This window comes from Diorhabda sublineata, chromosome 3 (assembly GCF_026230105.1).
Source record: "Diorhabda sublineata isolate icDioSubl1.1 chromosome 3, icDioSubl1.1, whole genome shotgun sequence".
NCBI lineage: Eukaryota > Metazoa > Arthropoda > Insecta > Coleoptera > Chrysomelidae > Diorhabda > Diorhabda sublineata.
In genome coordinates, this window is record NC_079476.1 from 24,677,821 (window position 1) to 24,700,448 (window position 22,628).

The following is a 22,628-nucleotide window of genomic DNA, read 5'->3' on the forward strand; positions in this document are numbered from 1 at the left end:
CCCTTTTTTATAATAGAAAGTTCGTTGAATTTTAATATCAGCATCGATTTATCGCTTACCTTTTGCTGTTAGTGATAAGGTAATTGATGTATTATTCAAAATGCAGAATGATTAAATAAAATAGGTAAATGTATGAATTTATTTCAAAATAGTCGAGGTGCTGAACTTCGTAAAAATTCATTTCAATCCCTAGTAACATCCATAAAATCACTGTTTTCGAAATAGATCATATTTGAACAATGTTGCCAGACTTTAAGCTTAGTGGAAAGATTGAGGAGATATAAAACCATTCGATTGGGATCAGTGACGTATTTTTCGAAGTAAATAATGTATTTTAATTAGAAAAATATACTTTATTAAAGAAAATAAAAGAAAACAAATAATAGTTTTCTGTTATCGAATTCACTCTACTGCGTTCTCTGTTATGGGTATAAGAAATTATATTCAAACCGACCGGGTACGTCACAAACAATGCTCCAACGCATTACATAAAATATTCTTCATCAGAGATATTTTTTTGTTAGTTCGAGCCTAGTTATATTAAAATTTCCCTCGTTCCGCCCAATCTAAATTGTGTCTTATGTTAGGTTAGGTGGTTAAAATATATTTTATGAACACATTTTGTTTCTTTTTAATTGCCTATAAATAAGCATTTCATTTAGTTACTTTTATTGGAAATATTCGTAATCAGTTTGTTCTAGAAACAAAAAATTTGTAAATTTAACGGATAGTTATAGTTTATAAATAACGAAGCGTGGCAACGTCTTATAAACGTACAGAAAATTTAGACAGATTACTGTCATAACTTCTAATTCCGAATAATCACGAGCAGTTAGTTCTAGCTTTGTTCACGGGTCAAATTCCGAATCAGTTTAGGGACCAAACGCATGCAACACTTTCAAACTTATCGTTCACGGAGGGTGAAGTCAATGGATTTTATCTCATGAACAAAGCTGCTGATTAAAATGTGAATCAAAATTTTGTGACCAGCAAATTGTTCCGTACACACTTAACACGATAAAGAACGAAAGATTAGTTTGATTCCTCCATGTACAAACATTGATTTATTGTGAATAGTGAGTAGAAAAAAATAGAATTTTGTTTTTGTCAAAACAATCCCACAAATATTGTTAAATAAAGTTTTGTTGGTGGGGTATCGTTATTTTTATTAAATAAACATGTCGAATTATATTGATATTTTATTTATTTCCATTCATATAACCAAATTTCAAAAATTTTTAAGATCAAACCATTGATACTTCTTCTCCTTTGTATCGTCTATTTCATATTGGATGCATTTTCTTTTACTAAAACAAAAATGTACAAATGGAAGCTGCCAGTACAGACCTGCTTCTATATTATTAAATCAAGAACAAAACCTTTTCAATTGAAAATAGTCTTGCTTAATAAAAGTTTTGCAGTGGTCTCTAAAATCGTACAATTATTACATTTTGGATGTTTGAGTGCATTTAAAAATAGTTTACAGAACAAATGTGGCGTTAAAATGAAACGATCATTGTAATGAACTCATGTATAAAACTTTATATATTGTTTAAAAGATTTGGCAGCATAAACATTTTCAAAATACCAATTATATACTTACGGAATAAATGAATATGTATGACAATCCACTATTGGATATTCTTCCCTGAAGCATTGTGTTCCTAGAGCTGTAAAATATATTAGTCCTATTTGTTTAGCCGAATCTCGTCTAACAGACTTTAAGCAGTTGTAAAAAGCTACATCACACATACAGCTTAACCTGAAACAGACTTTTCACGATGCAAAACTCCATAAATTAATTGAAACTATGAATTAAGAAGCTGAACCAAAAACAACATTAGTTTTGTTCGTAGGCTTGATTACGGGGTAGTTCGGAACGTGTTGTTCATAGTTTGTTTAGTAGGTAGAAGTTCCGAATTAGCAGGTCACATTTTAAGTCTCTTTCGGTATAATTAATTTCAAAAAACAGGTAAAAATTGACGATTCCATCTATTTTGATCTTTATCAAAATTCAGTTTATTATTGATTACGTATCGGTTGTAACCATAGATATAGTGAAAATATTAATATATCTATGGTAATAACATCTATGACAGTTTTGTAAGAACGAAAAGTTCAGTTCTGTAGACAATACGAAATGTAGAAAATGGCCGACAATTTTCATAAAGTAGCCAATAGATTTTTATTCAAATACGAAGGAACTTAGAAAGACGTTAATATTTAACGTAAATATTGAGTAAAAATTTATTGAACGTAATTTCATTATTTACAAATTAAATCGGTTTTCGGATTATAACCGCTATTAGAATAGTATATAAGGAATTATTAAAAATTAATTACCGTGTGAAAAAATTCGGATTTGTCAAATTGTACTTCGTTTGATGTCCTAAAATTACATCCGGACAGTTATCATGTTGCCTACAACATTTGTCAGTTTCCCTTTCAAATCCTAGATCGTTTTCATTGTCAGCTATATTACCTACTCCACACCATTTAGTTCCTATAATTCAAAATATTATGGAATTTGACTATCAGTTTATTATCTAAAATGATGAAAATAATGATTGGTAACCAAGATTCTTTTTTATTTTCGCGTCGTAATTGTTTACACCAATAAAATAAAAAGTAAAAACAATAGGACGAGTCCAGATATAGGATAATTGAAAAAACTCGGCATCTAATATACAGGCAGAAAGTGGTGGTAATAATGAACACAACACAAGAACAGTTCTTCTAATAAACCGGAAGTTTACTGACACACAAAAGAAACAAGAACGGACCTACGTGTTGAAGCCGTTAAAATCGACAGTAAATAATTGTAGTGATAACTATAGTTCAATAATGTCAAATTCTGCAACATCTAATTTTGCATAACAATATATTTTTTAATATAAAAAAAAGAATCTATATGAAACAGATTTCTGACAGAAAAATAATCTTACCAGGATAAATAAAAAACCAATTTGGTAAATGAAGTTCCTCAATTTTTCCTAAAAGGAATTCATTAACTCGATTTAAATCTATATCATTTGCGAAATTATCCCACACAATTTTATAACCCTCTACTTTAAAACAATACAAAATGACAAATAAAAACTTTGTAATTATTAAAAAAGTCATCTGGGCTATTTTTCAATTTGCAGTTAACATTTTGACGATTTATACCCTTTTCATAATCGAAAGTTTAATATCAGGATCGATTTAATCACTTACTTTTTGCAGTTACCGATTTAATATTGATACAATTAATCAAATTTGGACCATAATAATCAAGGTGCTGGACATTGTATTATATTAGGAAATACAGCGAGAAAAATTAAAATTTGTATATACATTCTCATATTTAACGAAGGCGAAAAGACGATTAAATAGAAATAAGAATATCATTAGAAATTAAACATAACAACATAAGATCGATTGTCTTTTTCAAAATACCAACTGGACGTAATATTTGCTTTAAATTGAATAATTGACGTAACATGAATAACTAACTTTACTAAAATTTGACGTTACCTAAATTTAAGGTTATGTGACCTTTATTTACTATGTAGTTTTTAGGTGATTTTTAGATTGAACGTGTATTTATTGTTGAAATCAGTTCTTTCAAGAACTAATTTGACTTTTATTTAATTTCACATCGGTAAATACGAATATATTACATGATCTTGTAAACTTTTGACATTTTGTAATACCTAAGATGTCATTGGACGGTAAGATTACAATGTTTATTTTATTAGTGGTAAATAGTGTTTATAAATTTGTATAATTTGTGAATTTCTGTGAAATCAATCAAGTGCCTGATTATATTTGAACCGTATAATAATCAACATTAACAACAGCAGATATAAGTAAAATACAAACAATTTACAAATTGAATTCCTTTTTTAATTATACATTCTTAAAAGGCAGACCTTTGGATTATTAGTCATAACGATTAATTCTACTGAATTGTCAAAATTTTTAATTTGATTCATTTGAAAATTATTGCGACGTATTAGTCACGTGATGGAAGACCTCCAATCAGTTATCATGTGATACTTTTAATTGACATATTAAACACAAATTCTGTGCTCCAATATTGAGTTAAACATTTCACTAATAGAAAATATTGTCGTATTGACAATTACCTTTTTATTGAAGTGTTTAAAAGCATCACTGACTAGCGTGTCGGCATTTTTAGGCTGACATACGAGTTTTTTGTAATCGATACATTTGTTGAACGTTTTTATATCTACTGGTTTAGTTTTTCGTTTATGTGTATGTTTTGCTAACGATAAGAATGACGCTCTGTTCTTGTTTAAAGAGGTCTAAAAATGTATCGTATTTTTACTAGAGTCAGTCGGTTATTTGCTTTACTTGTAAACGTTCGAGTTACGAGTTTTAATTAAAGTATTCAGTTTTCACGAGTTTATTATTTACTTCACCTGATCCACAAAAATTCTACAACACTTTTTAGTATAGGAAGGTGAGAAAAATAAAAAAAAAAACATTATTGTTTTGAATACTAGCATCTACTATACTATACATCTACTATATTTCCAAATGACTCTTGTTTACTTTTTAATGATAAAGATTTAAAAATACTCGATAAACATTTGTTTATTTTGACGGATATTGATAGAACTGCACCCACAAAGATAAAAGCGAAAAGAAATTTGTCAGCGATAAAAATTAGACATATAAAAAATAATTATTGATAACACAAGGGAAACTAGGTCAGTGCCAGTTGGATTATGCAGTCAATTGAACGTAAATTCTATACATAGAAACATAGACAATTTTGAAATGAGACTTAATTTAAACTCGAATTTATTATATATCAGATTCTAAAAAAAAACGAATTCCTTAGAGTTTGTAAATAAAAACTTACCAGATTTAAAAAGTTATGCTCTACTCGTTATACATAATGTAAAAATTCTGTACATTGGGCTACATTTGAATTATTAATAAATAATTGTGCGCATGTGTCTTGCACGGCACGAAATAAAAATCTTGGAGATTGCAGCCTCTGCGGACCATGTCAGCACGATTTTTAGCATTGAATCGCATTAGAAATGGTAGCATGCTTTATTCGCAGGTCTTATTCCAAATCACCTCAGGTACCGATCGCATGCGCACTTTCAAAATTACCGTTCACGGCTCTCTCTATGGTCTTTCATAAATATCCTCCTCTTCTCATGGACGACAATTTTGAAAGTGCGCATGCGACGGCTCCTAACCTAATTCGGAATCAGACCCGCGAATAAAGTTATTGTTTCTCGTATTTCCAATTCGCCTGCGAATTGCATTAGAAATGTACTTGCATTTAAAAGTCCTCCGTATTTAGTTTATCTATGGTGTTTTATCACACATGGCTTCTATACATGATGTGAGTTATGGCACTCATTTCCAAGAACCCCATATAGAAGAAGCTGACGACACTATAAAATTTCGCTTATCATAACGTACACATTATGTATAAATAAAAGAGACATGTTAATTAATCAGTCAGTTAGTTGTCATATAGGAAAACGTAAATTTTATTGTCGGGAGTTTTTTAAGTGTAAAGTAATAAATAAAGTTTTTTAAAAATTGATTTTCCACCTTCGGTGATTTATTTGGCGCAGTCAGTAGGATTTTTCGGGTCGAACATATCGTATGTGCGATTTCGTTTTAACGATTTACCGAAATAAATCGAACACTTAGCTACATTTGCTGAATTATTGTAGAGGACATTTGTGCAGTGAGTTACCATATGTTTGGTCTCTTCCATCCACTGAGGATCTGTTCAAGCCGCTACCAACTATTCAACGAGATCTGGGACCCATATTGCCCAAAATCTGCGAGAATCCTGTCGTGAGTTATCATAGCTAATAAGGCATGTTTAAAATCATCCTTTATGTTCTGTAAGTACAATTTATGAATTCTGAAGTAACTATTAACGAACTAACTCGAGCATTGAATAATTTATTATTAGAAACCACTACTGACTCTAACCCGACAAATTCAAGTAGTACAGTAAATAATCAAATAGATATGGCGGTACAATCTTTTAAATGGGAATATTCAAATTGTATTCCTGATTTTGACGGAAATCCAAATGACTTGAATAGATTTATTTCTGTTAGCGAATCACTCATAAGCAATTTCATTGATAGAACTAATCATAATAATTTCCAAAATGTTTATTTGTTGAATTCGATAATAGCAAAAATAAAGGGTAAAGCTAAGACAGTAATTAATATCCAAACATGTAATACTTCGAACGAATTGAAAGATGTCTTGATGAGAAATTTCTCGGATCAGCGAGATGAAGTATGTCTCAATAGGGATCTTGTAATGTTAAGACAAAGTTCTAATGAAAGCCCACAATCATTTTACGATAAGTGCTTACACATTTTGAACTTACTTTGCAGTTATGTAAACTTCACGAATCTACAGAAGAAGGTAAACATTTAAAACGACAATTATACCAAAATTTAACGTTGAAAACTTTTTTTTCTGGACTAAAAGAACCTATCGGGACTACAATACGTTGTATGAAACCAAACTCGTTAAGCGAAGCAATGCAATTCGTTTTACAAGAGGAAAACGTGCACTATTTACAAAATCCATCGAGAAATAATCATAGAATACAACCTTTTAAAAATAACTCGAGACCAGTATATGATTTCAAACCTAATTATCAATCACCTATCCAAAATCCGAATCGAAATTTTAATTCGCTCAGTTCCAGTTCACAAACATTCAATTCTCAAACTCCGAATAATTTGTTCACAAGACAGAACAACTTTCCTTCACAACCAATCCCAATAAATCCAAGAACTACATATCAAAATTTTCCTAGAGCGTCGCAAGTTTTCAACAGGCCCAATCAAAATGTAAACGTCTTCAGGTCAAATCCGAACGCAAACTTTCCTAAGCCAACACCCATGTCCATTAGCACATGAGCTACCGCTTCAAGTACTCAAAATCAACCAATATATAAAAGGCCGCCGCCATCTACAAATAATTTTAGACAATCTAAAAGGCCGAACTATACTTCTGAAGAATTATATAACGTCGATATTCAAGAAAACTATGGTCCCGAAAATTGGGAATATTTGAATAATAATTATGATGATTCTGATCATACTACTGATCAACTTTACCTAAATAATTCTAATTCTAATAATGACGATAGAGTAGATAGAAACGAAAATTTTCGTTAAGTGCCTCGGAAAATTCGCCTATAAATAACAATCCTATCATAATACCTTTTAATAACGTCAAATCAAGTGAATTACCTTATATCATTTTACCTGAATATAATCTAAAATTTCTCGTAGATACCGGATCAAGTCGATCATTTATAAATCCCGACTTGGCTTTTAAATACTATTCTAGCGAAATTAAAAATGACCCTTTCGTAGTAACAACAGTATTTCAAAAGTCTGCCCATAAATATCGAGCCGACATTCCGGCCTCAAACATATTTAAACTCCCGAGTCCAACAAAATTAAAATTTTATCTTTTCAAATTTCATAATGTTTTTGATGGACTTATAGGATTAGACAATTTAAAGATATTACAAGCAAAATTAAATTTCCAAGAAGGATTTCTTATCACTCCTTCTAGTAAAATAAAACTACATTATCACGAAGTTAACGTTGACCTTAATCTTGTAACTGTATCCCCTAGAACACAACAAGTTGTTAAAATAAAAACAAGTGTCACTCATGGAGATGTTATTGTACCTTATCAAAATTTTTATAACTGAGAAATTCCACAATGTCTTACTACTGCAAGAAATGGATATGCTCTAACAACAATATTAAATAAATCCGACAGTACCGTATCATTAGATTTTTCAGAACCATTTCAAGTAGAAAGCTTTGACGAACACGAATTACAAAACGTTGACCTAAATAATATTGACTCACACAACACACCATTAGACCTTAACAAAATTAGAACGGATCACATGAACAAAGAAGAAAAGGAAAAAATACTAAAACTTTGTCAAGAATATAGCGATATATTTTATAAAGAGGGCGAACCACTATCGTTTACAAATAAAATTAAACATAACATACGAACAATGGACGAAATACCTATATATTCAAAAACTTATCAGTACCCTTTCATACATAAGCAAGAAGTTGCTAATCAAATTCAAAAGATGCTAAATTCTAATATTATAAGGCCTTCAAATTCACCCTGGTCTTCCCCTATATGGGTCGTAAGCAAAAAATTAGATGCCAGTAATCAACAAAAATGGAGGGTAGTCATCGACTATAGAAAATTAAACGAGAAGACTATAGAGGATCGATACCCACTATCAAATATTACAGAACTACTTAGTAAATTAGGAAATTGTCAATACTTTTCTACAATTGACCTAGCTAGTGGGTTCCATCAAATAGAGATGGAAGAAAAGGACATTGAAAAAACAGCATTCAACACCGAAAATGGCCATTGGGAGTTTCTGCGCATGCCTTTCGGATTGAAAAATGCGCCAGCAACGTTCCAAAGTGTTGCCGATAATATATTAAGAGGTATACAAAACGAGATGTGCCTTGTATACCTAGACGACATTATTGTGTATTCAACCTCTTTACAAGAACATTTAGAACGCTTAAAAACGGTTTTCCAAAGACTCAGAGAAGCAAACTTTAAAGTTCAGCTGGATAAATCGCAGTTCCTAAGGAAAGAAGTTGCTTATCTAGGCCACGTGGTTACGCCAGTTGGAGTTAAGCCAAACCCTGAAAAAATTCAAGCAATACTTGACTATCCAATTCCTAAAACACCCAAGCAACTCAAAGGATTCTTAGGATTACTTGGATACCACAGACGTTTTATAAAAGACTTTGCACGAGTAACCAAACCTTTCACGAAATGTTTAAAAAAGGGTGCAAAAATTGAACTTAACAACGAATACTTGACATGTTTTGAGACTTGTAAAACTCTATTGACTAACGAACCAATATTACAATATCCAGACTTCAATAAAACATTTAATCTTACTATCGATGCTTCTAATGTAGCACTAGGTGCTATCTTATCACAAGGTCCTATCGGACAAGATCTCCCTATAGCATATGCTTCAAAAACACTCAATGACTCAGAGCAAAAGTACTCTACAATTGAGAAGGAGCTACTTGCTATTGTTTGGGCAACAAAATACTTTCGTCCATATTTATATGGCCGTCAGTTCAATATAATAACAGATCATAAACCTCTCGTGTGGTTAAACTCTTTAAAAGAACCAAATTCCAAATTACTTCGTTGGAGAATTAAATTAGAAGAATTTGACTATAAAATTTTCTATAGAAAAGGAAAATCAAATAATGTATATGGTTTATCGCGAATAGAACTCCATACTAAAGATACCAATTCATTTTGGAACGATAAGACATTTTGGAAAGATGTCGATGAAATTTTAGGCGAAACTTCAAATTATTACAATAACCCTAGTACGTCAAAACAAACGAATCAAACCTTAAATACCCCTTCACCAATTACCAATAAACAAATAAACGACACCACGATCGACAATAACCTACAAGACAATGACGATTTCTCAATGATAGTTAACATTTAAGAAACAATTGCAGAAGACGACATTCAGGAAAACTCTAGTGACCAACAAAATAAAGATGTAACTGATAGCGGAGATACAATACATTCGAATTATGATGAAAATCCAATTATAGGCATACCGTCGATTGAATGTGCTGTTAATTATGGCAAAAATCAAATATTCCTTAAATCAGTTTTACATTCACCCGCAAAAATAAAAAGAATCGTTTTATTCGGCAATAAACAACGGTTCCTAGTTCAGCTATCTAAAAATAATTTTGAAAATGATGTAATCAATCTTATTAAAGAATATATAATTCCAAATGTTCAATATCATCTATACTTCGAAGATCCTAGCCTTTACGAACCATTTTCAGCTTGCTTACAAAAATATTTCAAGTCATCATCTATAAAACTAAAAAGATGTACCATAAAATTGCTAGATGTCACAAACAAGGACGATATCAAAGAAATAATAAAAAATTATCATGAAAGTAAATCAAACCACCGCGGAATTAATGAAACTCTTCAAAGAATCAAAGAAAGGTATTATTGGCCGGAAATGAAAAAATCTATTCAAACATTTATTAACGAGTGTGAAATATGCCAACAGTGCAAATATGATAGGCATCCTGTAAATTTAAAAATGAATTTGACACCGACTGCGAATAAACCATTCGAAATCATCCACATAGATTCCTTCACTTTTGAAAACTCAAAATTTTTAACGATAATTGATAGTTTTTCTAAATATGCCCAAGCATACCAGTTAAATACACTTTCTGGAAGTGGAAATAGCGAACAAATTGATAAAATACTTTTCCCATCACGGTATACCAAATCAAATTATTTGCGATAATGGCACAGAATTCAAAAATACGGTAATTACAGAATTACTAGGATTACATAAAATCAAAATTCATTTTTGTTCCCCTGATCACCCTCAATCGAACGGAATTATAGAACGATTTCATTCAACGATAATAGATCATTTAAGACTGTTAAATTCAGAAGGATTTTCCAACACACCTATAGAAACTAAAATGACAAATGCTATACTAGCATATAATAATACATTACATTCGGCTACTAAATTGAAACCAATGGATATAATTAACGGACATATTACCGACAATGATCCATTCGATATCGATATCGATAAACTTCTAATCAATGACTATGTTAATAAACATAAAGAACGTTCCAAATTATTGTATGCCAAAATCAATGCTGATTTATCTAATCAAAAAGACAATCGATTAGAAATAATAAATAAAAATCGAGAAGGTCCTGAATTATTTGTAGCAAACCAAAAGATTTTTATAAAAAAGAAAAAGAGACAGAAAAACGCAAACAAATTTCATAAACCGGTTAATATCAAATCAGTAAATACCAAACGCAAAGTAGTCGACGGCAAAGCACGGAAAAATTCATATGAGTAACATAAAACGGCCTTTAAAAAGAATATATTCATTTGACACGTAATTATCATTTCAGGTTACCCGGAATCCTCGGATTCAAAGAAATAATTACACTTAGAAACCTCCAAGATAACTCTGGTCTACTACCCGTGAAACTTAGCACCGTAAAAGTAACCGAATACTATCACTCAATATTTTATTATTATGATATAAATCCCATAGTTATACAATTTCAAAATTAAAAAATAAGCAAATACAAATTTTTGATACTGCAATCAAAAACAAAATTTGTCAAAAGGAAATAACTAATCACAAACATTTCTTAAAATTTGCGGAAAGAAAAATAGAAACACAATTAGCAGAATTACTACCTCACGAAAACAGAACCAAACGAGAGTTAATCAATGGACTCGGTTCAATTTTCAAAACTATTAGTGGAAACTTAGACTCTAATGACGGAGAACGTTACGACACCCTTATTAGACAACTTCAACAAAACCAAAATCAATTAAGTGATAAAATTAAAACTCAAAATTCCGTAGCAATATCTCTAATAGACAATTTTAATAAAAGTATTCAACAAATAAACCAAAATCAATTTATATTACAACGCAAATTGGAATCAATTGATTCATATATAGGGAATCAATCTAGCTTTGAGACAACTGCCTTCATAAGAGACGTAATCTTCCAAATCTTGAATTTGTACGAAATATTAAATTCAATATTACAAGATATAGAAAATTCAGTATCATTTGCAAAAGTTGGGATCATGCACCCAAGTATAATAAAACCTAGTGAATTGTTCAAACTTTTGGAAAAACTATACAGTAATGTCAATAAAGATCGAGTGCCTATAAAACTAAAGATAAACAATATTCCAATTTTTGAAAATTTAATAAAAGTCTCCTATTACATAAGAAACAACAAAATCACATATATTTTACATGTATCTGTAGCCTAATGCTTTTGATTTCGAACTTTATCATTTGTATCCCATACCAATTCAGAGTGAGAGTCAGTTGAAGGTTATCATTCCTCAAAATAAATTTCTATTAAAAAATGAATTGTACTACAAACTTTTGGACGAACCATGCGTAAAATTAGCTAGACAAGAATATATGTGTCAAGAGATGAACTTACATCGAGTTGACTCCAACAGTCCATGTGAAGTTCAACTTCTAAACCTCAAGACCACTTCCACCTGCCGTCAGATGCTCCTAAGTAACTCTCAAATATTATCAAAAAGACTCGAAGAATCAAACCAGTGGATCGTCGTCCTTCCCAAGAACACAAACATCCGATTAAGCTGTCACCAACAAGAAGAAATCCTCAACTACATTGGTACCTACCTAGCATCCTGTCAAATTACCATAAATTCCGAAGTTATAATAAATAATGGCCCAATAGAAGCTGAAAGCCAACCCATTTTTATCCCAAGATTATACATACCCAATCATGAAAATGTCATTAACAAGATTCCTAATTTTAGCCTCCAAAAAATAGACCTAGATGACCTCAATACCCTCCGAGAAAGAATTTTCAGAAATACTCCAAATTTTAAGAGCTATACACCTTCCTATATTCCAAGCACTTGGACGATGATAATTTATTGTCTCCTAATCTTTCTATGTTTATACTGGACCCTTAAAATAATTCGACGCAAAAAACCAATCCAAGAAAATCAACCCGAAGATGTTCACCTTCCTTAGCTGCACCCCATGGAAGCTGAAACTTCAGGAGGGAGGAGTTATGGCACTCATTTCCAAGAACCCCATATAGAAGAAGCTGACGACACTATAAAATTTCGCTTATCATAACGTACACATTATGTATAAATAAAAGAGACATGTTAATTAATCAGTCAGTTAGTTGTCATATAAGAAAACGTAAATTTTATTGTCGGGAGTTTTTTATGTTGAGATTTTATAAATTATAGAGTTGGCAACAGTGCAGTTTGTCAATGATCCATTCATTGGCACTTTTGGCGCGACATTATGTATTAATTGTAAGGTTAGCTAGTAGTTTTTCACTCACCACGTTGTGTTATATTTTTGACCAAAAATCAATAAACCTTTTATTTGGAGGATGTTTTAATTTAGTGACAACCTAAAACCGTAACGGGTTCTTAACATTTTAAGTGTAAAGTAATAAATAAAGTTTTTAAAAATTGATTTTCCACCTTCGGTGATTTATTTTGTGATTAACGATCGTTATTTTAGATTTTTTCGAAATACAGGATTATTTTTTTAAGGGAAAAATAAATTTATCGGTTATTTCTTTTTTAGGACATTTATAAAGTTTCCATTGGGAAAAAGTGGATTAATATAGAAATGTAAGATAAGGAAACAGAAGACTCTTGCCGGCCGACAGTCTTAATCAGCAGATGAGATATTATAAAATAACAAAACACATGTTTTTCACGACTTTTTGTATAGTAATATCTTTATTGTAACCTTCGTTGTAGTAAAATCTATTTAAGTACTATTCAAAATCCAAAAAGTTTGTAATAAGTGTATTTTCGAAAATAAAATATTTTGTAAAAAGTGACAAGTGTTGCGAACAACGACATTTCTATATTTGTGTTGTGCTTAGGCTGTCTACGTTAAGTTCGTTGTTTGAGTATTATCTAAAATATTTTGGCATTTCAGGTGAAATCTGAATGTTTAAAAATGTATGATTAAGTATAAATTGTGTAATCAGTTTACAAAAGAGGTAGTTTTTGGCCGCAGCGCTGATCAGAATACGTAATTGAATTTTCTGTTGTAAAAGAGTCTTTTATAAACTTAAAAATACAAACAATATCCTTGGGTGCTTCGAGGGTAGGTTTACCATTTTTAAAATATTTACATAACACGTGAAATTAACGGATTTTAGAGCTCAGAACCCCAAATAAAGTACTCAGACAATTTTAGTGTCCAGCCTTACGATTTTTAAGGTACCTAACTCTTTTAACTCAATAATAATTAACTTCGTTGAAATTTTTTTAGAAAACTTTGCACAGAGTTCTTCATAGATTTTGGTTTATATTGTGTAAGTAGCAAAAAATATATAAATTTTTAAGTTGATGTATTCCATTGGAAATAAATCACGTCCATGGAGCATTACGTTGTTAACTATGTGTTGATTCAAAGTGAATATAATTAATAGATTCATTTTTTGTTTTATTTCCATCGGTTTAATAGAGTATTGATTTGTTACTTTCTGTGTAAATTGAAAAGTGCCTCAAAGAACATTTCTATATTATGCTGATTCGTATATGTATGTTATAGTTACAAGTTGTTATTTATTAGCGTCGCGTTTCTAATTGGACTTGTTTTTTAATTGACTTGAATTACATGTTTTTGATTAATCATAGCTACTGCCTCATCACAAAGCAATTTGATTTTGAAGACTATTTAGTGCATCAGTTGTCATTTTTTTGTTGCCAATGTAATACTTTTCCGGATTTTGTTCACCAGATTCAGTTTCCTTTGATTAATTTGCATATGCATGACTTTTCCTGCAAGAATTTGATACAGAATTAAATTCTTTGTTAAAAATGTTTCTATAGAATTGAAACATGTGGAACTATTTATATGTTAGCTGCCTGTAGCAAAATGAAAATAAATAAAACACGATATATGTTAAAAACTTTTATATTTTCAGGTCTTACAGAATAATTTGAGTAATGAGCCCAGCAGCAATAGTTACACCTCCGACTCTAAGCATGATTCTTCCCAATTCTTTACATTCACTATACAATTCCAGAGCTATAGGTCTAGATACTTGTATTTCAATTAAAGCACTAGTATTATTCCCCAAAAATCTCGGATGCTTCTTCAACAGCTCACCAGTATTCTTATTCAATTGAGATATTAATTTACTAACAACAACCGGTTCCACTAACGATTGATGATGCAACACCACCGAGAATCCTTTAGTTATAGGCACTGTTACGTTAAAAACCACAATCCTAGCTTGGAATTTGCTAGCTACTTGTACGGGGTTGAGGGGATCGCAAAGTATATTTCCAACTGATACGTTTTGCATTTCTATTCCAGATAAAGTTACTGTTACTTGATCGCCAGCGAATACGACGGTTTTCGATACTTCTTCTATCGAAAGTGACTTTACTAGAGCTACTTCTCTATTGGGACATATCAAGACTTTATCTCCTATACTTAGAGTACCAGTTTCGATTCGTCCTGATACGCAAAACGACGTACCGGTACCCTAAAATACACAATAAAATTATTATAAACTTTTAAACATTCAAAATTATTTGTTTTGGTACGAAAGTTCAAAATTAAACGTTTCGATAATAAAGTTATCATCTTCAGAGACCAAACGCGGTTTATGTTTTAAAAACATATGCGTGGCAATCTAATTCTAAATGAGGTATTGGTATTTACATAGAGTGTTTTAATCTAAATATGTTTGGAGACGATTCTGTTGGAGACAATAATGACAGTAAAAAATTGAAAAACGTTGTCATAACATGAAATTATGAAGAGATTATCAGAAAAGTATCTGTTGGAGACAATAACGGCAGTAAAGGTTAAAGAAACTTTGTCAAAACATGAAATTGTATAGGGAATCTCAGAAAAGTGTCTGTTGGAGACAGTAGAAGCAGTAACAGATTGAAAAACGTCGTAAAAATATTAAATTTTGAAGAGATTCTCAGAAAAGTGTCTGTTGGAGACAGTAAATGCAGTGAAAGATTGAAAAATGTCGTTAAAACATGAAATTTTGGAAAGTTATTAGAAAAGTGTCTGTTAGAGAAAGTAGAAGATTGAAAAACGTTGTTATGACATGAAATTTTTAAGAGATTATTAGAAAAGGATCTACGGAAGGCAGTAATGACAGTAAAAGATTAAATAACGTCGTCATAACATGAAATTTTGAAGAAAAAATTTCAGAAAAGTTTCTGTTGGAGACAGTAATGACAGTAAAAGTTAAAGAAACGTTGTCAAAACATAAAATTGTATAGAGAATCTCAGAAAAGTATCTTTTGGAGATAGTAAAGACAGTGAAAGATTAAAAAACATTGTCAAAACAACAGTCAAATATTTTGAAAAGTAGTCAAAACATAAAATTTTATGGAGATTATTAGAAAAATGTCTATTGGAGACAGTAACGATTATAAAAAATGAAAAAATGTTGTCAAAACATGAAATTTTAAAATTTGTGAGGGACAGTATCAATACATGAAATGAATTTTAGGAAATCAAAAGCATAAAAAAAATTTAAAAATACCTAAATTATGAATAAAGTTTGTTAAGCAACATAGTCCAAAATACGGTTTCTGAATACTTCAAAATTTCTGATCTCAGATCTGGTATAAGAAAATAAATATTATGAATCGATCTCATTTAAATTACCTTAAATATGTCATTAATTGACAGTCTGAAGGGTTTAGAAATGGGCCTATCAGGCGCTCGAAACTTATCTAGAAAAAAAACATTAAATTTATTTCAATATGGTACTAATTTCCCTATCGAAGTCGTTAAATCAATTTTTGGACAACATTAATTGTTATAAACAAAAAAAAAATATAGCAAATCATCAATAAGACCACAGTTAAGGTTCCCGTTATCGACTTCTTCATTCGATTGATATTTTAGAAGTCTTTAAACAGCCTAATGTCACTGGAGGCTATATCTGTCAAATATAGTGGATACAGTATTTAAATTGATCATTTTCAATCGATCTCAGTAAAAGAGAATCCTTCTATTCCGTATATTGGGCCATTTATTTATAATTTCCTTCTTCAGAAACTATAATCTTATCAGCCGATTCTTGGGTCTTTACTTGTTGCGGACAGCTTCCATGGAGTCCAGTCAAATTAATGCTAAATTCATTCGAAAGTCTAGAGATGAATCTAGGGTTTCATCAATGGTCACACAACCTTTATTGATCGATGTGACCTTTAAGCCACCATTGGTGCTACATTGTAAACCCCATACCTTTCGATGATGGTTGGTTTTATTGAAGAATAGTCATCATCATGCTATTCAAGCCAATATTTCAAAGTTTTTTCGGTTAAAAAACATTATTCAGTCAATACAGATTAGATTTAAACTATTGGTAGGAATAAACTCAATAATTTTACAGCCATCTTTTGAAATTTGGTACAATATGGTATTTTATTAAAAAAATGCGACTTTTATTGACTTCTATCCATCAAACCAAGGATTTATAGGGGATAAATAGAAACAAATCAAATTAATTGATTCTAAAAAAATAAACGTACCGATAACATCCAATAGACACGGTCCGCTGTACCATTGCAACAACTCCTCCTCTGTTGGTTCATTAACCAAATTCTGTCCGGTCAAACCACTGCATGGTACAAACGTAACATCGGATTCTTTGAATCCAGCCTGTTTTAGAAACGCTTTAAGTTTCTTAACGATCTCATCGAATCGATCCTTCGACCAGGATACTGTATCTAATTTATTTATGGCGACTGCTAGTTGGGAAACCCCTAGCGAACGGACGAGGAGGGCGTGTTCTCTTGTTTGTCCACCGTGATCGAATCCGGATTCGAATTCACCACGTGTAGCGTCTACCACCAAAACGGCTACATCTGCTTGACCGGCTCCGGATATCATGTTCGGTATGAAATCTTTGTGACCAGGAGCGTCCAACAACGTCACCTGTCAATATAAAATCGAAATATCAAATACAATTTAATGGAAAAACAGTTTGCCACACAGAAAATGTGATAATTTCAATACATACGGCTTTAGTTTTTGTTTCGAATTGAAATCGGCCAACGTCCATCGTAATACCCCGATTTCGCTCCTCGCCAGTCTCGTCTAGAACCCAGGCGTACATGAAACTTTGTTTCCCTAATTTTCTACTTTCTTGTTCGTACTTGTGCATCACTTTTTGATTAACCTTAAAAAAATGTTAGTTATTTAGTCACATAATTTTTTTTTCTAGTCTGTGAATTTCTACGGATCATTATTTGTTTTTGATATTATATCGAGTTCAGAGGTTCCTCGAAGACAACTTCCATCATTTTAATGCTATATTTCTACTATATTTGCTCGAAGAGTTAATTAATTAACAATTAATTAATATTAGAACCAGTATAGACTTGCATTATATAACCATGGGGTTGTACCAAAAAAAAATTTAAATATAATACAAAAATATTAAGGAAAATTGTTGATGTCCCATGGTATATTTGTAATAGTGATCTTCATAATGATCTGAATATGGAAACTATTGAAAAAGATATCAGCAAAATCTTCATTGGCAGCTTCTACATAACACAAGAATAGAAAGAAGACTTAAAAGGACCAAACCACTAGAGAAAAATTATTAAAAGCAGTTGTGTAATCCCATAAGCCAAAACCTAAGGAATACTGATAAGTACACTTCAGTTTCAGATTTAAAGAGTATTCATGATGGTATAAAATTGCCCATTTTTCTATTTCGATTGAATTTTAATCGAATAAAATACCCTGTTAACTGTTTTTCAATGTTAACAAGGAAAAAAAGTGTTAAAAAATGACCAAATCTGGGACATACTTCACTAAGCTGTAGAAGCATTTGGGACCAAAAACACTAACCGATAAATGAACAGAAATGGTATACAAAACAACAGACAGAACTGAGATAGGAGTGTACGAGCCTAAAGACTACTCTGAAAGGCTGGTCGATTTGTCCAGTTCAATCTAGACAGATGATCATTAGAGCTCTAAGCTCTAATGTCATAAAATCCAAACTAGTTTGGGAATGCCTGCCTGGACAAGCTAAATGAGGCAAAAAAAATAAATTTACCCCTGAATGGATTCCTAGACACAGTGGAGTGGATGGAAGCGAAATAACTAACAGATTTGATAAAGTATGGACGGATAAACCCTTGATAGCGCTCTAATTCTACATAATAATGGAGAAGAAGATAGATAGCAGAAAAACCAGTTACCGGAGCAATCTAAAGGGGTTAAGACAGACAAAGACACTCCTGGGAAGCTATAACCAAAGAAGATCTGCTTAATCTATCAACCTACAAATACTAACAGGAGTCCTCACTGTGCACTGTCACCTCAATGGACACTTGAAGACGCTAGATTCTGTTGTGCAAAAGCCGAAACCTCTATCCACCTTCTCTCGAAGTGTAAGCACCAGAGTACTGAAATAGAAGACGAGGATCCCTAATTCTGAACTTTCTAAGATAGATCAGAGCTGTAGACACAAAGGACTCCAGTATCACAACAAGAAAGGAGGACTAAATAGATCGTTTAGGTCGTGGTGTACATGGTACTTTAATATACACATATATAATTATTTTTCAATTCAATTAATCCGGTTTCCATTGTGGAATAAATCACATTTTTCTTTGCTTTCTTTCATTTAGCTTGTTTTTGCCTACATTTCTCCAGGCTTCCTAATTTTTTTTTGAAATTTCTTTCTACATCCTTCTAGTATCTAGTATCTTCCAGTTAGGTCTAACTTTTGCTTTTATTTTTGTGATTTATATTCTGTTATTTATGCTGCTTTGCTTTTCTTTCTGATATACACCCCTCCCACCCGATTTGTCATGATTCTAATATTATTTTAACGTTTTTTTCTATTTCGTAAATGAAGAATTTTTTAATCTTGATTCTGATTTATTTTCGTACCCCTTTGTCGAGTTTCCCATGTACATTTGCAGTACTGAGATATTAAGAGTATGTCATCTGATATCTAATGCTGATGAGATAAAAGTTAAATTAAAACTGGTCTCCGAATTAAGCATTGGAAACAAAAAAAATGAGGTTATGTTGAGTCAATAATTGTTGAACTAACAGAAAGAAGAATAATTTAATAACTGCTGAAGTATACAGTATTTGATAGTTACTAGTAGATACTAGAAAACACAGTTACTCACCTGTCCTAATTCGCAAAGTAGTCTCCCCATCAAAGTACTCTTTCCAGCGTCAACATGTCCAATTACAACCATATACAACTGCTCCTTTTCTTCTCCTCGTTCCTTTTTGTATACAAACTGTGGATCAAATTTGTTTTCTCTAGCTTTCAATTGTTTGACTTCGTCAGCGAAATCCATCTGGTTTTGATTATTCACCGGGGTGACTTTACCAGATGCCGGCGATTGAGATCTAGGTGTTATGCTGTCTTTTTGCGGTAAGTCAAAACCTTTCGTTATGTTCGTTATGGTTTTTGGAGTCGATGAAATAACCTTTGTCTGTTCAATGTGAGGCGTTGGTACTAGTTGTGGATGAGGGAGTGCTTCAAAATTCAATATATACATAAAATTTGTTTACCTACTTCATATTTAAAAAAAACCTATTCTATTTATACTTATAAGAAAATAATTAATGAATAAAAATATTTTATGAAAAAAAACTGTTGGAAAGATCTTTAGACCCAACATTTCATAAGTGTTACTACGATTTTAAATACCCACTAATTCTACTATCAGGTGATAACGTACTGAAATCAAACCTCTTGATATTAGTCAATGTAAATTTTGGTAAAAATAATTTAACGTGCTTCTTATATTTTCTACAAATAATTTTACCAAAACAAGTTCTGCGTTTTTCTAAATTAAAATGCTTTGTTTTAATTTCGCTTATATTAAAATTGCAAGTAAGCATTTCTCTATCTGGTGTTGAAGTGTCTTCATCAACACAACTCACAAATGGTATTTCAAAGTTTTCTGAAACCTTCTGTTCAATCAACGGGGTGCTTACAGTACTTTTTAGAGCTTTTGTTAAATCTATTTTCATTTCTGTTAGATCATTACTGGGTACTACGTGTGAAGGCATAGATAAAGAAATTTTATTTAAATTATTTGTTATGCTACTTTTATTGTTTATTGTTAAATTTTGCATTTTATTTTCTATTTCTATTGTTGGAGTATCAATAGAATTATTTTTTAAATGAGTAGAAACCAAATCAGATAAGGAATTAAAGCGAATATCTTGAGTACCAATATTAGTTTTATCTAGAGTAGTTTCTTCATTTTTTGATAAATTGAGGATTGTAAATTTGGGTTTTCCACTCATTGAAAAATTAGGTATTGTAAATTTGGGTTTATCACCGCTGTCTGTTAATTTCGGAACAAAAAATGTTGATTTTGAATCTTTTTTAACTTTACTACCAGAATTAGTAGGTTTAGATTGAGCAGTATCAGGTATTTTATTAAAAATATTAGGTATGATAAAAGTAGATTTAGCTTGATTCAGTTCTAAATCTACAGTTGATTGAGTTAAATTTAATTTATTAAGCTGGTTGTCATCTTACCTTACGAAATGTGAAAAAATCCAAAAATCCAACATGAAAAAAAGGAAACATATCTAATTAGACTTTTGATTTAGTACACATAATATAATATAAAATTATAAATTATTGACAATTTGAACCTAGAAGCACCTTTCTAGGCAGGTAAACCTAAGAATAAATGTTACTCAAGGTTTTTTTAAACATCACCTTGATTTGATTACAAGACAGCTACAAAATTAGATGGTCGTTTGAAAAATCTTCATCAAATATTTAACATGGACAAAACCGTCTCTTTCTTCAATTCTAAGAGAAACAGAGTCCTAGCTCCCAAAGGAGAAAAGTCGTAAATAGATGCTACTTTGAAAGTTCCACAAACTTAAAAAACTATTTAGGTTAAAATGTGATTTAAAATGTTTACTTTATTTTTAAATACCTTTTTATTAATCAAATAGTTCCTAGTATAGGTGCTTTTACCCTAATCATCAAAACTCATATATATATATATATATATATATATATATATATATATATATATATATATATATATATACATATCTTCCCAAATAACAATAATATAATCACCTTTTTCCAAAGCTCCAGTCTGATACTGTGGATCTTCCAATATTGTATTTATTGATTTCTCAACATCAAATTTTGATTTTATTATAATATTGACTAGATCATTTCTTGAAATATTAATGGATTCTAGTGTCTTGGTGATTTGATTAATGCAAGTTGCTAATTTGTCTCTATCCACATCTGATAGTTCAGCTTCAGATTCATCTTCCTCTTTTATGTCACCTTCTGAGCTTCTTTGTGAAATATCTCTATTATAAATAAATTGTCTATTACTTGGGGATATGTAGTAATCGTCGTCCACTGAATGTCCATAAATATCATCATATCCATCGTAGTCTACAAAATAAAAAAAATCAGATATCATTAGAATATATAGAATAAACTAACCATCTGAGTAATCCATATTCCTGACATCCCTATGGCGAGACATTATGACGGTTTTTTATTTTACTATATATGAGTTATTTAGATATTTTGTTAATTATAAGTATTTGTAAATTAATACTGTTCAAATCATTACTAGTTTATTATATTGCACAGATTTTACAGGATACTTAAGTCTTGACGTTTAACGTATTGATAATGACACTTGACACAATTAATATAGTTGAAAATTTTGGAAGTAACGATGATCTATACTTTATTTTATTGATAAAAAATTAGACATAATTCAGTGAATGTCATAGAAATAATGTTTATTTGTTAAATTTGATCAATAGTGTCATTTAATTTTATCTAAAGAATAAACAAGAGTGAAGATAGGAAGTAGATTGGAACGTATATCTATCTATTCATTGAATGACATTTTATCAACAAAAATAGGAAATAATTCTACGGGTGTCATAAGAATAATAGTTTTTTTTC

The 22,628-nt window shown here is 30.9% G+C and overlaps 2 protein-coding genes and 1 long non-coding RNA gene across 4 annotated transcripts; 1 reads left to right on the top strand and 2 right to left on the bottom strand.

The window, feature by feature from the left end:
• Positions 1–1,191: 1,191 nt before the first annotated feature.
• On the bottom strand, positions 1,192–5,455 carry LOC130441729 (phospholipase A2-like). The gene is made up of 5 exons (XM_056775511.1): positions 5,452–5,455; positions 2,946–3,068; positions 2,344–2,503; positions 1,604–1,762; positions 1,192–1,307 (listed from the first exon to the last, which is right to left on the bottom strand). The coding sequence occupies exons 1-5, from the start codon at positions 5,453–5,455 to the stop codon at positions 1,229–1,231; spliced, it is 525 nt and encodes a 174-aa protein (XP_056631489.1). The 3' UTR covers positions 1,192–1,228.
• A 7,391-nt stretch (positions 5,456–12,846) lies between these two features.
• Positions 12,847–14,119, top strand: LOC130441177 (uncharacterized). Of its 2 annotated transcripts, none has more exons than XR_008909593.1 (2): positions 12,847–12,977; positions 13,253–14,119. It is a non-coding gene; the product is annotated as an uncharacterized LOC130441177 (long non-coding RNA). The 2 variants fall into 2 exon arrangements; XR_008909594.1 differs by lacking the exon at positions 12,847–12,977 and adding an exon at positions 13,040–13,111 and having other exon boundaries at positions 13,253–13,514.
• A 465-nt stretch (positions 14,120–14,584) lies between these two features.
• Positions 14,585–22,560, bottom strand: LOC130441174 (protein HBS1). The gene is made up of 7 exons (XM_056774737.1): positions 22,152–22,560; positions 21,768–22,100; positions 19,831–20,189; positions 17,691–17,849; positions 17,200–17,605; positions 16,328–16,395; positions 14,585–15,179 (listed from the first exon to the last, which is right to left on the bottom strand). The coding sequence occupies exons 1-7, from the start codon at positions 22,192–22,194 to the stop codon at positions 14,616–14,618; spliced, it is 1,932 nt and encodes a 643-aa protein (XP_056630715.1). The 5' UTR covers positions 22,195–22,560; the 3' UTR covers positions 14,585–14,615.
• Between the last annotated feature and the right edge of the window lie 68 nt (positions 22,561–22,628).

Bases quoted from the DNA above. Each gene is read 5' to 3' on its own strand.
- LOC130441174 (XM_056774737.1), bottom strand. From the start codon at position 22,194: ATGTCTCGCCATAGGGATGTCAGGAATATGGATTACTCAGATG. The intron at 20,190-21,767 runs GTGATTATATTA...TGAATTTTGAAG, and splicing joins GACTGGAGCTTTGGAAAAAG to CACTCCCTCATCCACAACTA. The intron at 16,396-17,199 runs GTACGTTTATTT...TTTTTTTTCTAG, and splicing joins GTGTCTATTGGATGTTATCG to ATAAGTTTCGAGCGCCTGAT.
- LOC130441729 (XM_056775511.1), bottom strand. The intron at 2,504-2,945 runs GTAAGATTATTT...TTTGAATTATAG, and splicing joins TTGGTTTTTTATTTATCCTG to GAACTAAATGGTGTGGAGTA. The intron at 1,763-2,343 runs GTAATTAATTTT...AGTCTGTTTCAG, and splicing joins AATCCGAATTTTTTCACACG to GTTAAGCTGTATGTGTGATG.